General features: G+C 41.6%; 1 protein-coding gene across 1 annotated transcript in view; it reads left to right on the forward strand.

Annotated features, from left to right (window-relative positions):
* LOC126203316 (scavenger receptor class B member 1-like) overlaps window positions 1-22,084 on the forward strand; it is a 390,661-nt gene that overhangs the window by 293,507 nt on the left and 75,070 nt on the right. The window contains exon 2 of the mRNA XM_049937582.1: window positions 6,621-6,712. Coding sequence (XP_049793539.1) covers window positions 6,621-6,712 — 92 coding nt within the window. The remainder of the gene's footprint in view (window positions 1-6,620; window positions 6,713-22,084) is intronic.

The following is a 22,084-nucleotide window of genomic DNA, read 5'->3' on the forward strand; positions in this document are numbered from 1 at the left end:
CCAAGCGCGTACACCCTAGGCCAATGGAAACAACGCGTACAAACTAGGCGAATGAAGGCCAGCGAATGGCAGACACTTGTGTACATACTAGGCCAATAAAGGCCAACAAATGGCAGCCAACTGCTTCGTTAGCCAAGATTCGTTTGGTGTCTATGAGCGGCAAATCAGAGCCAAAGAAACGGTTAACCTTGGTTGTGGTTGGATCTGCTGGTGGCAAGATCAAAGCTTTGGCAGTTAGTTGGCGTTAGGACCGCGCCCCTGGTGTGCACGCTGGTTTGAATGTTCATTGGTCCAGTAGCTATTTGTTACGTCTATGTAACTGGTGTCAATTTAGGTCGCATTCAGAATGTCGCACTCAGAATGTTTTATTGACCGGTTTCGGTCTCTAATTTAACAAAAGCATCATCAGTAACTATGGAAAACAATGCACTATAATGTGGGTTATGGAGAGAGGTTAAAGCTGACAAAAGTTTTATAGTGAACACGAACAGGCTTCTATGAACTGCAGTTATAAAAATATACTGAAAAGATTACACGCCTGGAGGAAAATAACTTAGTTATTACAAAGTGATACTCACGACGTGAAGCAGAAAACGGTATTTTTATTGACATCTTCTCACCGTGAACGAGAAAGAGAAACAAACAAATCTGGTGCAGCTATAGCTCTCCTAAAAAAGGTGTTATCTTCGGAAATATTTCAGGCCAACAAAATTCAATAACAGTTCGAAATCTGTAGCTTTCATTAGAGAAAAAAATTACGAAATAGTCCATAGTCCAATTTAGATTTAAGACATTAATTTCGTTCCACCACACTGCTTCCTGTTTTTTAAAAGAGAGGTCTTTCACCAGCAACGTTTCGTCATCTTCTTCTTTTACAGATGATAAGCTTCTTGCAGTAAAATGCAAATGCTGCACATGCGGCGACTGCTACATCCTTATAATATTGGACAGTGAAATTGTAACTAAAACGCTATTTTATAACAATAACAAAACTGGAGCAATGTCGGCAAGCCACCAGTCACCTGTGATATCATATGGGCGAATCCCTTCGGTTGGTGTGAATGAGAAGCCAAACGCCAATGCACTTGTGACCAACTTTCGGCCAATTACAATCACTGTAGCTCGGTGACCTTCGTTGGCCTAGTGTGTAAAAAATGGTTCAAATGGCTCTGAGTACTATGCGACTTAACTTCTGAGGTCATAAGTCGCCTAGAACTTAGAACTAATTAAACATAACTAACCTAAGCACATCACACACATCCATGCCCTAGGCAGGATTCGAAGCTGTGACCGTAGAGGTCGCTCGGTTCCAGACTGTAGCGCCTAGAACCGCACGGCCACCCCGGCCGGCGCCTAGTGTGTACAATGTCACAATGTCAGATCTATGTGATCCAGTACAGTGTCTGATTTTATACCTTTGTTGTTACGGCTGTGCAACACCTCCATCTAGCTGACACGAAGAGACCGAAATTGCACCTTCGATTTTTAGAAGAGATCACTCAGCTCTCTGGGAAATCGCCTTGCAGACCGGGCCGTCATTCTAATCTCGCTGCAGCTGTGTGTCCTCTACGCCAGCAAAGTTTGCTGTGTACCTCGACGCTACGGCCGTTAGTAGTACCGTTGCAAACAAGTTTCGCAAGAGGCGTTGGCCGCCGAGAGTTACGTGATGCGAGGGAACGCAGCGCTTCCCGTTTGCGCCGCCGTCACCTTGACCGTGAAAGCGCCGGCCGGCTACGGCGTGTGGCGTGACGTCACAGAGGTGAGGCGCGCCGCTGTCGTCTGACGACTCTCGCTGTCTCTCCAAGGACGGCGGTTGCGTAACGCCCGCCTGCCTGAACCCTCTCTCCACTGTGTTGCTCTTGCACGTGTTTACCTTTTCGCGAATGTTTGCACGAAATGCGACTAAACGAATCCGAAGTGGTATTCGTCAGGACAGCACAGCGCTTGCTCTCTTTTCGCGGCCTGTCCATAAAATGCAGCTCGGAAATATAAAATTTTGTAACCCCTATTTTCCCACAAAATAGTTGTTACTATTGTGATGTTGGTACTATGTAGCATATCCCTAGACTTGTTGTGGAGGAAGCGTTTGATGCATTCATTAACGCTCCAGTAGGTGCACTTAAAAAGGCTAGTATACTACTGTTTTAAAGAAATCTGATTGAGAAGTGGGGTACCAGCTGCCTCATTCTACCTTCCTCAGTATCTTTAAAAACTGTCCCAGAAATTTTGGCATGCAAACGTATTTGCATACTTTTTGAAATACAACTCACATCTCACTCTGACAAGCACCCCTAATTTTACCTCACTCCCACCGACTAGTTCATCGCTGTAAGTCACTCATAACCATATAACCATCCAACTTGCCCTTTCTCACTCACTCATTTAGCTCAACCAGCTGCTATTATCTCTCTGTGTCTCTGTACCATTCCTCACCTCACAGCCACTGTTTCCTTCGTTCTCTCATAATACTATTGGCTCTTCTCGCAGACAATGTCTCTCTCTTGCTCTCTCTTACTGCTACTATCTCATTCAGTTCTTCCCACTCCTGCTGTCTCTTCTCACTGTCACAAAATCTCTGTTCCTCATTGTCATTGACACAGACTGTGTCTCACATTGTCACTGGCTCTAATATACTTCAACTTTCTCCTTCTCATTGTCTCTCCCCCACCAGAAATGTCCCCACCAGTCTTTTCCTAGCACTGTTCTGTCACTGTCAACAATGTTCCACTGGCACTGTCCTCCTCTCTCTCTCTTACACTGCCATTGTCTCCTTTCTTCTTTATGTATGACAAACACTGCCTACTATGTTCCAGAATTTACTACTTTTTTGTCACTTTCCCATTACCATTGTCTCCTCTCTCAGCACAAAAACGAGCTAATATGTTCGCATGCGAAAATTTGTAGGGAGATTTTGGAAGGTTCTGAGGAAAGTACAAGTACCTGGTACCCCACATTTCAGCCGGTATTTTAAAATAGGAGCATATTAGTCTTCTTGTGCTGCAAAAGGAATATTTTTCCATTGGTACCCTTCTCTTCCTTGTTACAGCAAGACATGTAACTTACATGAAAAAAAAACTTTATGGGTCATCAGCCGGCCGAAGTGGCCGTGCGGTTCTAGGCGCTGCAGTCTGGAACCGCGGGACCGCTACGGTCGCAGGTTCGAATCCTGCCTCGGGCATGGATGTGTGTGATGTCCTTATGTTAGTTAGGTTTAACTAGTTCTAGGGGACTAATGACCTCAGCAGTTGAGTCCCATTGTGCTCATAGCCATTTGAACCATTTTATGGGTCATCAAAAGCTTGATTACTTATCTGATTCTGAAATAATGTAAAACTAGTTTGACACCTTATACAGGATTTTACATCCTCGAAATTTTTGCATGTATTTTAGCACTACAACACTGAGTTTCTAAAACCCTCTGATGATAACAGAGACTTTATAACATATTTCTCCGTTCTACGTCGCTTTATAAAATACGTTTCCTCGTGACACCAGATATTACGTCGGTATTTTACTTTTACAAGTAGAGTAAATTGGAACCCGTAAAACGTAGTGACTCAGTATTAATAGCACTTGTAAAAATTATTTTCTTATCGGCACTATGAACAAGTAAGTTCCCTTGGTATGTACCTACGAAGTTTGTAATGAATTATATATTTTGTAATTTGTGTCATTATTTTTTGCAGTGATTAGGTAAGCAGTATAATATACTTTCTCAATTCTTACGATACACATAAGTTATGTACAACAGGAGGTAATGGTTTTCTGAATCTGCTGATAATTGCAAGATTTTGCACTTAGAAGTCTGAGATTTCCACTCTTAAAATATTCTCAGGCTATTTAAGAATTTATGTATCGCCAAATGAAAGTATGTAACCTTTTAAATGTTTGTCAAGTAATTTATTACGTCCAAGACCGCTTAAAAATTACAATGTTCGCATCACCAGTGGTTGCCGTCTTCACATGTGGAAGCTAACGACTTCGTCAAGATATGTAATTCTGGACATGGTAAAGTCTTATACATCAATGGTTTATAATAGATCAATGGTTTATACATTATGTAGTCAAATATTATGCTATTCTCATGTTAGTAAAACATCAATCCGCATGGTGTCTGTGATTATTCGAGACGCTTTTTCTCTCTCACGTTGCCAGAAGACTGAGATTAGATTCAGCGATATGAATTAACAGTGGATTGACGCAGCTTATTAGCATTTATTATGCTTGATCATCCAAACACTGTTATCGCTTCAGCTACTTACTGAATGTGATTCTAACGTTTCTCTTTTTCCACTTCCTTGCACAGTCCCGTTACAAGGAATCGGCTTTTGTAGCCTTGAGGGGCCATTCTCTACGTTAGTAAGACTCATGTTCCGGAATCTTTGGTGGATGCAGTTTTAGGTGGTGTGACTTCTTCGCTGCCAATATTTCACTGTCGCAGATCCCTGTTGATCTGAGAGTTGCTCTGAATACTTTGCCTGTACTTAAAACAGTTCTTTTTCCTATCACACAAGAAGACAGTAAACATGCGCCACTTATTACTTTAAGTTATCGTGATTTACTTACGTAGGAAAATTACATTTTTGCTTTGCTGGCGTCAAATAATATTTTTTGAGGTTTATAAATTATAGAGTTCAGCAATCAGTCGTCCTTTTACAGAAAATCTAAAAAAGGACGACTGATTGCAGCACTATAATTTATAAGTGACATAACAGTCGCTGAGTGCAACCACTTCCCGAATGGAAGGAAACCTGATTTTTTGAGGTCGTTGTTGAAGCGGAAGTATGGTTGTGTTCCAGTAGTACGAGGACAGTTTTTGTAAAACGGCGAATCCGAGCTCGATAAAATAAAAAATACGTACTCTTCAGTGACGTTCTTGCATGCAGATGCTAATTTAACTGGAAACCTAAGCTTTCAATAACTACAATTTCGTCATATTCGAAGCAATAACCAATCTCGAAAGTTGTTGTGGTCTGCTTTTACAGCCAATACTTGACGGGTGGATGGCTGAATAACGTTTCAGTGACAATTTTAAACAGTTACAGACTGATTACCGATCATAAAATCAGACCACCGTAGTCGTCACATCAGTCAACAGATTCTGAAGATTGTGATAATGAAGGTTATCGAAATGTTGCTTATCTGCACAGTTTTGTAGTGACAAGAATATCCAGAACATTATATTCGTTGCTATTGACGATTTGTACTATCTTCTGTAGTTGCTGCACTCCTTTGTTCGTATAGGGCTATAGATTTCAGCATGACCACTTGATATTACTTTCTTCGTTTGCTGTAAAAATTGGTGGCGACAGGTCCTTCTAAGGACAAAAAATACTCTGCTGGCCGATTAGAAACTCCAGATTGGCACTGAGCCACCTGAGTTCAATTTCGTTGGTAACAAACATCATATTCACAATCTGTAGTAGCTTAACTAACCACAAGTACCACAAACTTCAAAGTTATAATGTGATGCATAGGTTTTATCTCCTTCCACTTGAGATTATTATTACAAAATAAAATTAAGAGCCTACAAACTGAATTTTTTAGGCGACAGTATACAACACTTGATTGAGGACATATGTCTGATGCAAAAATACTGTAACCGTCAAATTAGCGAGAAGTATGAAATGCGCCAATGTGAAATTTTACTTGATGTTCCATAAATATTAGCTTAATTCGTAAAAGAATTATATGGTTTTCGAATCAATTTTTTTATAGACTCTCTTAGAAGAGCATAACAGGAGTCCTTTCAGATTCCATATATATATATATATATATATATATATATATATATATATATATATATATATATCTGTTTGTGTGACGTTTTTCGTTTCGCCACAGCTGATGCTTCGACATGTAGAAATAAGGAGCCACGTCATACACGTAGCTGTTGTAATCCATATTTATTTTTTTCGTCATTTCTCCAAACGATTTTGTGAAAACGCCACATTCAGAGCTTTCAGTGTGTCTCTAAAGAACTTAATCCTTGATCCATAGTGTGCATGATCCTTAATGTGCTTTATGTAAAAATAATGCTGCCATTAGTCTCACATTATTATTAAAACTTGATTCTTGAGAGTCGGAAGTAGATTTAAAAATCTGTTACTCCCGAAATCGAATTCAACAGTTCAGCCTCTGCATCATGGCGATTACTATTTGCTGTTAACTTTTTTTCGAGTAGTAGAGTGTGAAATGTTGTATCTATTGAAAACAGGTTTATCTACACACTAACGGCATTCAATAGACGGAGATATTTTCACTAGTTCTTTTCAGAAATGTTAATTATTTCATGGCGAAATGCACTTCTCAGATTGCTGTTCATTGATAGTGCACAGGGCACCGTAATTATACCGGGATTCGTAACCCATCTTGTGACGATATCAGTACACAGATGCACTCACAAACGTTTTTAGAACTTCTGTATACTGATTGTGTTGAACACTGTTCTCACATATTTTTCTTTCTAGATTAACTGTAATCTCTAGTTATTGCCCCAAAATGATATACGTGCACTGTAGTCGAATATGTAATTTACCTGTTGATAGATAGATGAAACACTTCTACAACGACAGATTTAGCGGTACTCAGGGATGTTAACCATTCACTCATTGTTACAGGTATCCTTTGGCTCGTCATTGGAGGTGGACTTAGCCTGCTGTTTGGCTGTCTAAGCCTTATATGGACGCCGTTCGACATTATGATGAACGAGGTAAGAAGATGATTTAAAGTTAATTGCGGCATCTGTGGACTGGATACGCACGTCCATACCACTACATACTGCTAAACTTTTGCCATAAAAATACATCACATCACATCATAGGAACAACTTTTCTGAAGACAAAATGTATACACCCTCCACCCCAACCTCCCCCACCACGCTTTTAAGCAACCCCTTATGGACGATACCATATGGTAACATGTACGTTCAATTGGGCCACTCTAACGTGAACGTGAAGTCGAGGTTCTGTAGGCAGGAATGACAAAATGTTTGGGAAAATTTTTAAAGGTACTGTGGAAGGTAAAGTGAGGCAGCTGGTACCCCACCTTTTAGTAAGTCTTTTAAACAGAAACATATTCGCCGCTGGTATTGGTTTGTGTTAGCGCTCTGAGGGTATTTTCCTTGAATATTTCGTTTCAGACGACAGTATTCTTTGGTCTTTGTTCGTTGAGGTCAAAAATTCACTTCCATTTATTACAACAAGGACAGCTATTACTTTGTAAAATTTTAACTTTTAAGTTCTTCCCTTCCTTGCCATCGAGCGTTCTGTTTATTGTTCCACATAACATTTGAAACATTTCTAATTAATTGGTGACAGTATTTTCGTATTCATCTAGTATTATTTTAGAGAGAGCTGAAAATGTCTGTTTTTCAGTTTTTGTTACTGAAATTTTTAGATGGTAGTTCTTACAAATTTGTTTTAAACGATGTGTTGTGAACTAGAGACCATTGTCTATCTTCTGAATAATTATTTGTTCATCGGCAAAGAGCAGAGTACTTACTTCTGTGTGATGGTACTAATATGACACCTTGCTTAGTTTCCAGTTTCCACTGTCTAACAACGTCGGCTGAGAACGTAACGAATATAACACGTATTTACTGTAATTCCTGTGCGCTGGTACAAAGTCTTTATTACTGGCATTGAGGGTCACGGATAATCTCGAGCTCTATGTCAAAAGCTTATTTCGGTTTAGCCTTTTGAGAGCATTTTCATAATCTATGAATGTGATGTGAGTCTCTAGGTTGTACTCGCATCTTTCATGATAACTGACCTGCAATACTAACATCGTTACTACGAGATCGTCTTTTTCCAGAGCCGTTTTGTTCTTCCGTTAGGATGGCGTCAGATATCTTCCTCATTCTATCGCATAGAGTTTAGCAGAAGCATTTAGTAGTCTCACTCCTCTAGAGTTTCCACAGACGTTTCTTCTTCCCGTTTCGTAGAGCGATATTACCTCTGCTGTCTTCAAGGACTCAGACACCACCTTCATCATTCAGCACTCCTTTAAGAGCTCTACGACCCACATTTGTAGCTTCAATCCACTGAATTTCAGTTCTACGTTTACTCCATCTGTCTCTGCCGCTTTCAGGCCGTCCCGTGTCTTATCCAGTGTGTCATGACATCTCTATGATACATAAGTTGGTCTCCTTCATCCTATGGAGTCTTTATTTCTTTCTCTCTGTCATCTTCTTCAATCCACAGTTTTGGATAGCTTTTTCGACAAGTAGCTTTGTATTTGTCATTTATTCTGGCTGCATATTTTTGTTGCTTGTTGAGCTTGTGTTTATATGTCATCTCTTATGTACCATGCACGTCATTTTCTATAGCTGATATATATATGTACAACGTTTCTTGATGAGCTTACCTTACTAAACTTTTGGCCATGTTGCGCTTTTTTATATACGAGTAAATTTTTTCGAATCTCCTCTGCATTATCACGTAGATTTATGACCTAATTCTCTGTTTTATCATTCCGTATTCTGAAACCATTCTTCTACCTAATTTTTTTATTACCTACAGCTTACAGTGATATTCTGTGTTTATATTGTTCTGTATGATTTCATTCTGTAGATACTGTGTGATTAGTGTTGGTACAGGTGTTTTATACTGTCTTACTGTAATATCAGGGACGTTCAAATGTAAAGCGACACCCACCACAACGGGATCATGAAGCGCCTTTATCCATTATTAAATTACCACACGCGTTAAGACATTGATTCCATTGGGAGACGAGACGATCAATTCATGCTTTGCCTCGTAGAACGCGGTCGGCCGTAGCGGATGCACAACCACATCCACTCTTGCACTTCCTAGACCTCCAAGTATGCCGTTCTTCAGGTCGCCAGAGAAGTAAAAATCGCCTGGTGAAATATCCCGGCTGTACGGAGGATGTTGCAATGTTTCCCAACCAAATCGCTGAAGCGTAGCCTTCGTGTGACTGGCAATGTGGGGGCGGGCGTTATCGTGCAACGGGATGTTTCCGATCGACAGCATTCCTGGGCGTTTTTACCTTATGGCGCGTCGCAGTTTCTGCAAAATGTCTTTACAGCGCTGCACATTGATTGTAGCTCCAAGACTGAGGAAATCGGTGAGCAGAGGGTCGCTGCAGTCGAAGAAGGTCATCATGACCTTAGCTAGAACTTCTGTGAACAAAAAAATGGCTCTGAGCACTATGGGACAACATCTGAGGTCATCAGTCCCCTAGAACTTAGAACTACTTAAACCTAACTAACCTAAGGACATCACACACATCCATGCCCGAGGCAGGATTCGAACCTTTGACCGCAGCGGTCTCGTTGTTCCGGACTGAATCGCCTAGAACCGCTCGGCCACCCCGGCCGGCTTGTGTGAACAGCTTTGGGTTTCTTTGACAGGGTTGATGTGGAATGTTTCGACTTTTGGCATTACCGTTTGTCCTCGGACTCGAAATGATGACACTAACGGCGCGCAGTTTTTGGGTAATGTAAGTGGTTTTTGACAATGGCTGAGAGGAACCATGGGTAATGCCGAATTTCATAGCCTGAGAAGGCTATCAATCCGCCCCATCACATCGGGTGACAATCATAAGCGAGCGTAGATTACGACAGTTTTCCTAGTAGCTTTATTCAGTTAAGGTCGTACCCACATTTCTTTTACTCGAGGGATGTTGCATCACTGTCGGGAGTTACCCCAGTAAGGTAGCTTTCTTTCAGTGTGTTACTAGATACCCCTAAAAACTGGAAGCGGTGAACCGTTTAGAAACTGAGTCAAGATATACACTATGCGATCAAAAGTATCCGTACACCTAGCTGAAGATGACTTACAAGTTCGTGGCTTATCGGTAGTGCTGGAATTCAGTATAGTGTTAGCCCACCCTTAGCCTTGATGACAGATTCCTCTCTAGCAGGCATGCGTTCAGTCAGGTGCTGGAAGGTTGCTTGGGGAATGGCAGCCCATTTTCACGGAGTGGTGCACTGAGGAGAGGTATCGATGTCGGTAGGTGAGGCTTGACACGAAGTCGGCGTTCCAAAACATCTCAAAGGTGTTCTATAGGACTCAGGTCAGGATTCTGTGCAGTCCAGTCCATTGTCGTGTAACCACTACGCTACAGACCATCCGTTATCAACAGGTGCTCGATCGTGTTTAAAGATGCAATCGCCATCCCGGAATTGATCTTCAACAGTGGGAAACAAGAAGGTGCTTAAAACATCAATGTAGGCCTGTACTGTGATAGTACCACGCAAAACAACAAGGGCTGCAAGCCGCCGCCATGAAAACCACGACCACACCATAACACCACCGCCTCCGAATTTTACTGTTGGCACTACACACTCTGGCAGATGACGTTCACCGGGCATTCGCCACACCCACACCCTGCCATCGGATGGCCACTTTGTTACTGTGATTCGTCACTCCACACAACGGTTTGAACAAATCGTCTTCTTACACCAAGAGGGGCGTCGTTTGCCATTTACTGGCTTTATGTGTGGCTTATGAGCAGCCGCTTGACGATGGGTTATTCTGCTGCCTAGGTAGCAAAATTCTTTTTCATCACCTATCTTGATGTTAAGTTTCTCGCTGCTTTTATTTCTACTACTTCACGTTACTTTCGCCTTTCTTCGACTTCCAATCCATATTACGTACTCATTAGACTGTTCATTCCGTTCAGCAGACACTATAATGCTTATTCATTTCCGCAGAGGGTAGCAATGTCTTAAGGGAATCTTATCATTGATATCCTTTCACATTGAATTTTACTTCCAGTCTTGAAACTTCCTTTTATTTCCGTCATTAATTCTTCGCCGTATAGATTGACTAGTAGGTGCGAAAAGCTATATCTCTGTCTTACATCCTTTTTAATCCGAGCATTTTTCAATTATTGTTCCTCTTGGTTCTTGTACATATCATATGTTACCCGTCTTTCCCCATAGGCTACCCCTATCTTTCTCGTAATTTCGAACATCTTGCACACTGTCGAACGCTTTTTCCAGGTCGACAAATTCTAAGAAGGTGTCTTGACATTTCTTTTCTTCAGTCCTGCTGCCATTATCATAGAATTGCCTCTCTGTTGCCCTAACCTTCACTAAAGCCAAACTGATCGTCATCCGACAGATCGTCAATTTTCTTGGCTCTGAGCACTATGCGACTTAACTTCTGAGGTCGTCAGTCGCCTAGAACTTAGAACTAATTAAACCTAACTAACCTAAGGACATCACACACATCCATGCCCGAGGCAGGATTCGAACCTGCGACCGTAGCGGTCGCTCGGCTCCAGACTGCAGCGCCTAGAACCGCACTGCCACCACGGACGGCCTCAATTTTCTTCTCCATTCTTCTATAGACATTGGATGCATGAGCTGTTAAGATGATTGTGTGATAATTCTCACATCTGTCGGCTCTTGCACTTTGTGGAATTGTGTGGATGATTTCTTTTCCCAAAATTCAGATGTTATATCGCCAGACTCCTGCACTCTACACACCAACGTGAATAGGTGTTTTGTTGCCACTTCTCCCAACGATTTTAAAAATTCTGCTAGAACATTATCTATCACTTCTTCCTTATTCGGTCGTAAGTCTGCCAAATATCTTTTTAATTCTGATCCTAATACTATGCTATGACAGCTTTAACCAATTTTTTTTGCTTTTAATTCTGTGTTCGGCTGTTCTTCGCTTTTTCGTAACTCTTGTACATTCTGTATTAATAAAAGCAATTTTTCGGAAACTGCTTGTGCTTGTAATGCCTGGATCATGTCCTCTGAGATCCACCCGTCTTATTGCTGTGCAGACTTTGGATTGTATTTCCATTTTCTCTGTAGGGGGTTACAACCTCTAGATACAGCAGACTTTCTGTCATGGTTCTTTCCCGCAGCCAGAAGGACCCAGTTTCAAGGTGCATCTCATTCCACTGACTACATTTGATAGAAGTGCTTGTCCGAGGACCACATGGGTTTCATCTTCTTGAACATGGGAGTTGGGTTTGGAGGTAAAGCTGCTGAGAAGTCTCAGAGGCATTTCTCTAGGTTTCAGCAATATGACTCCTCCGTCTCTTGGAACTTAAACAGGCTCTGGCTACTAGGAAAAATTGGTCGAGACAATATTCATCTGCTGCTGTCCTACCTCCTACCAAGGCCAGACTTGACGTGCTTCTTTCTCAATTATCTAATGATGAAGAAAAAAGCTGTGATATAAGTATAATTGTCAACCACTGAATTTAATGTAATACCGCGACAAAAGAGAAAAACCGCCAATGACGACTAGATTGATTCCAGAGGAAATAATAATTACTGATTCTATCTGGTAATTACGCATTATCGAAATACATCAGGCCACTGTCCGTTCGTATATGACTAGTGAAGCGATTTCCGACGTAATAATGTACGCAAAGAACTGAAAGAAATGATTGGGAAATCGATTTCAGACATGTCCTACTTAGCAAAATGAATAACAAAGGGACACATAATGTGTTCGGTCATTATGTCCTCGAACAATTCGCCACCTGCATTTTTCTTACGGCCTCTGAAAAAATCAAAAATTCTTACAAAATTGTTGTTTTTAACATGGTACTCTGTTAGGTGTAATATTGCCCCTAAAGAAATTCCACATACATAAGTACAACAACACGCTCTATCTAAGTCAGAATCACGGTACACGTAAACATGTATCCTTATGGTACAACAGCGAGACGATCAAAGTCACAGAGTTCCTTTCTGTCTGCCCTCTTTAGAAAAAGTAGTCTGGCCAAATATCATTACGTTGATTTCAGTAACGTGTAGCATTTCACGAAGAAAAACAAAACATAACTTTAAATAGGATTACTGTAGTATTATGTTTTCATTGGTGTTTCTTCTGCTTGATACGTTTACGTAGCTTCATGAGACTACATGATTGTGACTCGTGGCTAACATGCACGAGGAGCGTTCAGTAATTAATGCAACACTCTATTTTCTGAAAGCAGGTTAGTTTTATTCAGGATGTAGTTTTATTCAGGATTCCAATACACGATATTATTCCCCACTCTTTGGACTACAAAACCCTATTTGAGTACACTCTCTGCCCAATGCAACAGCCTCACGCCCCCTTACTGGGAGCGCCTGTATGCCCGCGTGGTACCACTCTACTGGTCGATGTCGAAGCCAACGTCTTGCTGCGTCAGTAACGTCCCCATTATCCATGTACTTCTTCCCACGGAGTGTGTCCTTCATTGGGCCAAATAGGAGGAAGGCGGAAGGTCGAGGTCCCGGGCTGCACAGTGAATGAGGAAGAACAGTCCAATGAAGTATAGTGAGCTCTTGTTGGGTGCGCGGACTTGTGTGAGGTCTTGCGTTATCATGGAAAGAAGAAGTTCGTTTGCATTTTCGTCGTGACGAACACTGTTGGAGTCTGAGATGTATGCGGGTGCCCGGCGCGCGGAATATCGGTCAAGTCTGCGTGGCATTGTGGCGATTATGACACACGCCTCGCACAAAGACTCACCGTTCTTTCGTTCACTAATAGCTCTCCGTATACACTGTGCAAGTGCTTATGTGCTTATGAATATGCGTAGTTCCGGTTTCCCGCTAAAGGAACTCCATTATCGTTCTCTGCTTGGAACACACCTTCATTACTGATGCACTTTTGTAGGCTCGGTATAGTGGCGCAATCTATCGGCACTTCATGAAACTCTAGGGGTTTAACCTAATTCCGGATCTTTTTCAATCGAAATTGGCCGACAAAAAGTGTGTTGCATTACTTATAGAAGGCTCCTCGTAAGACACTATAGACTCCAGTCACTACATGTAATTTCGTTTATATGTGTTCGCCGTGCCAGCCTTGTTTTCTGTTCCTCAAATAGTGAACGAAGAAAGCACAATAATCACTCCAGTCAAAACCCCTAGATCCAAGATATCTGCCTACCCGGATTGTCGTAAGTATACTAGTAAGTCTCGTAGAGACATTTCTTCATAGCTCATGTTCCTGTATTGTCCTGTCACTGTTTGTTTGATTTATCTGCACAGTGTAGGCTTGATGAATGTGATTTAGTGGAGATCAAACGCTCCTCAATTGCTGACAGGAGTGTAGAAACAGTATCACCTCAACTAAACAACATAGAAGCTGTTATGTACACAGACAGTTGTTTCCGTCTGTAAAGGGTAGTAGATACACAGTGTTAACCAGAAGCCCAGCAACAAAATTGTTGAGTATTTTAATGTACACTGATTTGACAATAGTCATGGGATACCTCCTAATATCGTGTTGGACCTCCTTTTGCAGGCGCAATTGAGCAATTCGACAGGGCATGAACAAGTTGTTGGAAGTCCCCTGCAGAAGCAAAGAGTCTTGCTGCTTCTCTAGGTGTTGCCTGTGCAGAATACCGTGCACAAACTGACCTCTCGATTACATTCAGTAAATGTTCGATGGAATTCAAGTCGGGCAAACTAGGTGACCATATCAATCGCTCGAATTTTCCAGAAAGTTCTTCAAACCAATCGTAAACAATTGTGGCCTGATGACTTGACCTCACTGTGCGGGAACATAAAGGCCGTGGATGGCTGCAAATGGATACAAGTAGCAGAACATTACCATGTCCAGTCAATTTTCGTTTCAGTTGGACCAGAGGGCCCAACTGATATGGTCACGAGTCCAGGAGAGGCGCTGCAGGAGAACGGGTACTGTCAGCAAAGGCAATCACATCGATCGTCTGCAGCCATGGCCCATTAACACCAAATTTCGCCGCACTGTCCAAACGGATACGTTCGTCGTACGTTCCACAATGATTATTTCACGCTTGTGTTGCTTTACTGACATTAGAAATAACATGTGTTCCAAGTTCATTCCAGTTCCTCCTCCCATTCAGGCTGCTTCACATTTTTGCTTAGGTTAGTAAATTACAGGTTTATATAACAGAATTCCGCTTCAGCTACCAGTAATTTGTTATGTATTGCACGACCAGTTTCGACTCGTAAGGCTTCATCTTTAGCTGTACTGATTTTCATGTCGTGCCGTTCAGGGGGGGGGGGGGGAGGGGGAGCAGTGGTTGTTGCTCTTCCTACGCTCCGATGCGTTGTTTTAATGTGGATGTGTCCCCCTCCCCATGACTGGCTGGCACAATCGCCACACGTTTACAGGTATGTTACCATAATTATTTGATGACAACTGAGGATGAAGCTTTCGGCCTCTAAACCGTTCGTGCAATAAATTAGAAATTACCGGCAGCTTTAGGGGAATTTTATTACATAACTATGTTCCTCAGATTTGGATCGTCGTGTGATCAAATATCTTGTAAATTACAGACAGTAGAAATTTTCTTAAAAACATGAAAACAAAACAGATTTTATTTCTTATTGTTACGGCAGCTACTGTACAGTTCATTGATTTAGTACAATGTGTAATAAGTACAATGTATAAGTACAATGTATATTAAGTACAATTTATAAGTACAATGTATAATAATGTAGTCCCCATAAATTATTACTTTATTTATTACTTACTATAATCGACAGTTAACAGATTATCTCATTTTGGGAATTATATTTTTATTATAATTTTGCATTGTATTTATTTGCTTGGAGCTAAGAAAGCTTAGCAATTACGTTACTGATGTAAAATGTAGTAGCTGTGTCGTATGTGTCCTCGGCGTCTTTCGCGGCTGCATGACTGGATAAAATCTTCTCGGTATTCAAGCCGCGTCAATTGCAATAAAAGTGGAATTGACGTGGCTTGAAAACCGAGAAGATTTTATCCAGCTGTGTCGTATGTTGTCGACAAGGTTCTTGACCTTAAGTAGTTGTTTATATCATTTAATTTGCATAAACTAAATACAGAAGAAGCAGCAGTAGCTGGCGTTGTCATAAATATCCTCAACGCCATTTTTAAGTTTGGATAAGCATCTTCTAAGTACTACTTAATTTTCAAACCGTTCCCTATGGTTGTTTTCGTTTTTGCTTGTTTTTTACTCTTATTTGAGGCTTTGGCGCTGGCCTGCTTCGCTACTCTCTCGGTACCACACTGCTTAGGGGCCAGCTTATCACTGCAACATTCCTGCGGAATTCTAAATGAGACGTTCTATTTGATTGTGGAAAAATATCGTGTGTGTAAATTCTTCTTAGATTTGCTGAACATAAATTTCGTGTTAACGCTGCCAATCAAATGTGTGTAGCATCGGCGAACCCACAGTTGGCTCGTAAATGCCACACCCAACTCACTCTAGCGGCAGAAATCGGTACTATGACTCCACCTTAAGAATATTGCCGTAAGGTGCCAGCTATGAAGTGCGCCAGCTTAGAAGTCCTCGGATACATCATTTCATTCTCACCTTGGGATTTGTGGGTTCACGATGATGTACTCGTAAACACTTTATTTGCTACATCACAGAAATTTTGCCGTCTTCAGTTGAATTTTATGATTTTCCGCTTTCTTTCTCTGACATATAACAAGTTTATTAAATATTGTGGTTCCTCATAAAGTATGTTGTCCATTGGTTTCGTTTTTCTTGATGTCGTCTACAAAAACCACTTGTACGCATGTTTCACCAGCAGTAAGATCCAGTTATGTATAGTCCGACTGAAATTAGTTTGCATTTGGCAGGTAACGGATTGGAGTGCTACCGTTACAATAAAATGGAAGCTGTGCTGGCGTTGTCAGCTCTCTGCGTTGCCACTTCCGTTGCGCCAAGTATTTGTCATGCAACTTCAAGAGTACAAAACTTCTAAGCGCCAATGATTCACCTGATCAAGACTAAACGTAATTCTGGCCCCAAATTAAAACTAGAAACGGATGTTTTGATATGCTCAGAGAAAGTGTGGAGACCTATACCACATGTGAATTTTAGAATTTTTACACGAATTTTTGTAAGATATATTGAACTTCATACTTATTTCGACTGAAATATTCAAAAAATTTGAAAACGACGCCATTTATGGACGCTTATACGTAAGAAATGCAATGGTCGAAGCAGCTTCGGAATGGATTGTAGGCTACCGAGGTAATTATTTGATAATTAATAAAAAAAAAGATACCAGTGAATTCATAAGTTTTCGAGAAATGTCGTGTTTCCTCGACGGCATAATTTCGCTACCTTTAAATAATAACAATAGAAACACTTAAATGTGACACTCATTGGAAAAGAAGGATTTCATTTTATAGCCACGAGGTACGTGTGGTACCAGGGGCGATACCTTAAAGGATTTTAACCTATTTTTATGATAAGAAAACCAAAGGGATACGTCCAAAAGGTAGTTTCGAGTACGCCGCAGACTTTTCGCTTTTCCTCCGTATAGTCCCGACCTCTCCCCATGTGACTTCGGTATTTCTAGAGCCTTGAAGAAAGACAGAGGCCGCCGATTGTCTTCAAACAAAGAGGTGCATGCCGCGGTACGATCATGGTTCCGGAGGCAATCACATTCATTCTTCCATGAAAGCAACGACCATCTTGCCTCATAGTGGGATAAATATATTAACAGTTATGGCGATTACTGTTGAAATAATAAACAGTTTTTCTTTCACTTTTCTTGTTTCCTTTGACTGCCATTTACATTGTTATGAACGTCATGTGATCTTTTATATTCCTAAGCCCACGTAGAATAGAGATGTTCGCCGGGATATCAGTTCACACGGCACGCTTAGAAGGAGTGCAGGATGCCTAACACCAAGGCGATGTCCTGTTCACTTACCGCTTAACGCGGTGATTCCTGCATTTACGGTGAAGATTAACCTTCGATATAAGGAAGAATAACATTGAGGCGTTGAGTTGCGGTATTACAGAAGGATTCTTAATAATTAACGAGTTCATAATACGATAAACGTCTTAATATAATAGGCTAGGAAGGGAACATGTTATGATAAACACTGATTAGAAGAAAGGAACGGATGAAAACTTTCGAGGTATAAGGAGATCCGTGTTACGAGAGGGAGCCTTAGAGGACTAAAGCTTTACGGGGACACAAAAATTAGAATATATCCTACAAATAATAAAGGGCGCTGGATGTATGCGCTACTCTTACTCTAGGACTTTGGCACAGGCATAGACCAATGAGAAGACAACGTATGGCACATTGGTTAGGTGGGCAGACGCTTCGAGTGAGTCGAAAAAAGTCTGAGCGATGAATAATGAAGATGAACACCATCTCAGACCCGGGAAACGCAAGAGAATCCCCTGGAGCTTGAAGACTGGCGCATCACTATGAGAAATGTAAAAATTGAAAATCACTCACAGATCAGTTTTCAAAATCTTCGTGCCGTATTGAGCACGACAAAGTCTTCGACAGTTGGATTTAGATACTGCTCAAACCAGTTCAAAAAGCAGCCGAACAGCGCTATCAGGAGAAATGTTGCTGCTCTGTCAGGTCGTTTCAGAAGACTTGTTTAGAAGCCTGGTCAAGGTGGACGAGTATTGAGTGTATCGCTAAGACATCGAGACGAAGGAGCAAAGCAGTCTGTGGAAGCATGTGGATTCACTGCGGACCAAAAGAGGCGAAGACACCACCATCGTCGGATAAGTTAATGCTGTTTGTTGGGACTGTCATAGTGTTGTACTAACAGATTATGCTTGCACAAAGCAGACCATCACAGGATCATTCTATAGAAACCTCTTGAGCTTATGGGACGTATCCAAGCGGAAAGGATAGTGTATCAGCCCCTTTCGAATAATATTTCTCCGGAAAATTTAAATTAAGTTTAGTTAATCTAGCAGACTAATCTGCTGGTGCTACTTTATGTTAAATGAGAGCTGGGAGACAGATTGACCAGGGAACCGTTGTACAGCATTTCATTACTTTTCGTATCAGCACCCTGCGCCATTCTTTTACCATATTCCTCTTCGATAATAAGCTCATAACATGTGGAGTAAGTGTGCATTTATTTGTAGGTAGACATACAGGGTATCTTACCTTTGGTTCTTCATTGTGGAGCCTCCGTTATTTTCAGTTGAATCTTATTTTTCAGATCTGGCTTGTGGCCTGGAATGGTCTTAGGCAATGACCTTCCGGCTCTTTTTAAAAAGATGCCAGTTAAAGCATACGCTGAAAGCTGTGGAAAGTTTCACTGAGTTTCCTCTTCGAATTTTCTCGGTAAATTTCCATAGGAGCATAGCGCAAAGTATTTGGCAGTTTTTTGGCGGCCCCCAGATTCGGTGAGTGTCTGGAGCCGCCAGGACTTTTTTGTGATTGGCCGAATACCACCCTAATCCCGAAAAAGACGCCACTTAAGTGGTTTTCTAAGACGTTCTCTTATGAGTGCTGCCATTTAGGTCGGAAATTTGCAGTATCGGTTCAGTTATTTAATAATCCGATGTAGGTGGTTGGCTGTGAGCACTATGCGACTTAACATCTGAGGTCGTCAGTCCCCCAGAACTTGGAACTACTTAAACGTAACTAACATAAGGACATTACACACATCCATCCCCGAGGCAGGATTCGAACCTGCAACCGTATCAGTCGCGCTGTTCCGGACTGAAGCACCTAGAACCGATCGGCCACCGCGGCCAACGATGTAGGTGGTGTTCATGCAGTTTCGTTAGTTAAATACCTTGGTAGAGTATCGAGCATTAAAATTTTAATATGATCTACTGCCTTTCCAGTTGCAAGGCCTGGTCGTTCCCATGGATCAAATTATCACTCTAAAGATTGATCATATCTTCTGTAGCTGAGAAATTTGAGTACTGGAATCGATATGTAGTCTTCGCGTGGCGACATATAAGAATTTCTGATGTTGTAGTACCTGTGATTACGATTTTATTACGATTTACGGTGCAATGTTCCTTTGGACGTCCATGCATTTCCATAGGAAGAGTCACTGAGACGACTACAGCAGTCATGGAACACATGAAATGTATTCCAAATTGCGAATATGGACAATCGTCAGCTGTATATTTGAATGACGACAATGAAAATTTGCACATTCAATGAAGAGTTGCACCTTACCTTTCAGTTATCCGAGCACGAATCACGGCCAGTCCCAACCTTCCATATATCGGAAACCATGTGATTATAACCTTGACTCGTACATCCATTATGCATAATTCTGTACAGACATTTTACTTGAAAGTCGCTTGCCTGATGTCGGCGGATAAATAAGATATTGTAGTGCCTAAGTTATTCTGAATTACGATACAAATTTCCCTCGGACATGCAACGCAATTCGGAATAACACAGGCACTGTAATATCGTATTTAGCGTGCATCGTAATTTGGAATAACATTGGCATTGAAATATCGTATTTATCCTCCAACACCGGGGTAGTGGCTCTCAAGTAAAATGTGCCTCCTCACGCGAACATACATAATGGATATACGGATACGTGTTGTAGGTAAATATGGAAGGTTGGATTTGGTCGTCAGCCGGCTCGGATAGCCAAATTGTAAGGTGACCGCTCCCCATAAGCGAGAAATCAGGCTTTGACTCCCCAACCGGCACTAATTTTCACTGTCGTCATTCCATTACACAGCTGATGAGTGTCCATATTCGCAACTGCGAATATATTTCATATATTTATGAATTTCTTTTAGCAAAATAACTTTGAGTGTCGGCTTGCTAATAGTGTTACCATACTGGAGTTCTCTACACCAGAATTATGCAGCCAAGCAAGGGGAGAGTCAGTGGTGAACACTAGAATCTCCACCACTGCGTGGAATTTCGTTTCAGGCCTCATTTCCTTCATCTGTAGTGGTATCACCCACTAATTGTGCTCTCTCCTGTCGTAGTTTTGCGTGTTTATTTGAAGTTCAAAATGGCTCTGAGCACTATGGGACTCAACTGCTGAGGTCATTAGTCCCCTAGACCGTAGAACTAGTTAAACCTAACTAACCTAAGGACAGCACAAACATCCATGCCCGAGGCAGGATTCGAACCTGCGGCCGTAGCGGTCTTGCGGTTCCAGACTTATTTGAAGTAAATGCGAGGATATTGCAAACATTTTCAGCTTATTACTTTCCGAGGTGCATCCATGTTTGCATCCTTAACTTTATTTGCAAGTTCATCCACACACCCTCTCCCCCTGTTAAGGAACCATTATGATAGTTTTGTCTTGTTTTTTACGAGAGCTATTCAAAAAGTATGGTCTGATCGGGGGCGAAATGGAAACCACGACGAAAATCCGATGAAGCTTTGCAGAGATGTGTTGAGCAATGTGTCTAGCGTACTCGTCGATCGCGTCATGCCGATCTTTTCAGTTCTGAGCGCACAATAGCACATAAAAATTTGTAGAAAATTGTTTCTCCCTCCAAGTTTTAGAGCCTGATGCTATATTTCGCCTTATGCAGCCCACATAACATAACTGTCATGTGTTTCCTGCATTATGACAATTCTCGGTCGCACTCTGCAGGGGCAATGAAGATGCTCCTGCAGTTTTTTCGATGGGAAGTGTTTGAGCACCTGGCATACAGCCAGAACTTTGTTCCCTCTGAGTTTCATTTCTGCTCACATGGACCGTTGGCTATGAAGACCACATTTTGGCACAGTCGAGGAGCAGCTTACCAGCTAAGAGAATTGGTGGGAAGCACAGGCGGCTGACTTTTGCGACGAGGATATTGGAAAGTTAGTACAACGCTACGACAGATTCCAAAGTCGGAGCGATGACTATGTAGGGAAGTATTGTAAGCTGTAGCTAACTGTTGCAAGTGAAACATACTGTATTTGTTTTTCACAGTAGTTTCCTTTTCGTGATCGATCGGACCTTACTTTCCGAACGGCTCTCATACTTGCTGTTGAGTTGAGGAAAGTGAGATTGAACAATGATAAATATTAAATCTCAAGGAAGGAAATTCAATGTTCATTATTTCCCCCACATGCCTGCTGTTTTTTTTTTTCTTTTTGAGGGAGGGTGGGGCCCCTCCACGCCCACACCAACGTGGTGACAAAACCAAAAGTTATACTGTCACCTCCGTATAACATGTTAGTTTTTGAATCAGGAGTCACAGGATGCGGGCTGTGATGTTATCCATGCGTCTGGGTAAGATTACTCATTAACATGGTCCATCAGGAGAAAGAAAGTGGACGAAAACGATCGAAGGGTAGCGTTTGTAAGGGCAGAGGAAAAAAGTGCCAAGGCAAGCGCCAAGGGAAAAAAACCTCTGCGACAGTAGGACGGGTAGTAAGGGCAGTAGCGGCTTGCTATCTGCGACAGTGCATGCA

This window comes from Schistocerca nitens, chromosome 9 (assembly GCF_023898315.1).
Source record: "Schistocerca nitens isolate TAMUIC-IGC-003100 chromosome 9, iqSchNite1.1, whole genome shotgun sequence".
In the NCBI taxonomy this organism is placed as follows: domain Eukaryota; kingdom Metazoa; phylum Arthropoda; class Insecta; order Orthoptera; family Acrididae; genus Schistocerca; species Schistocerca nitens.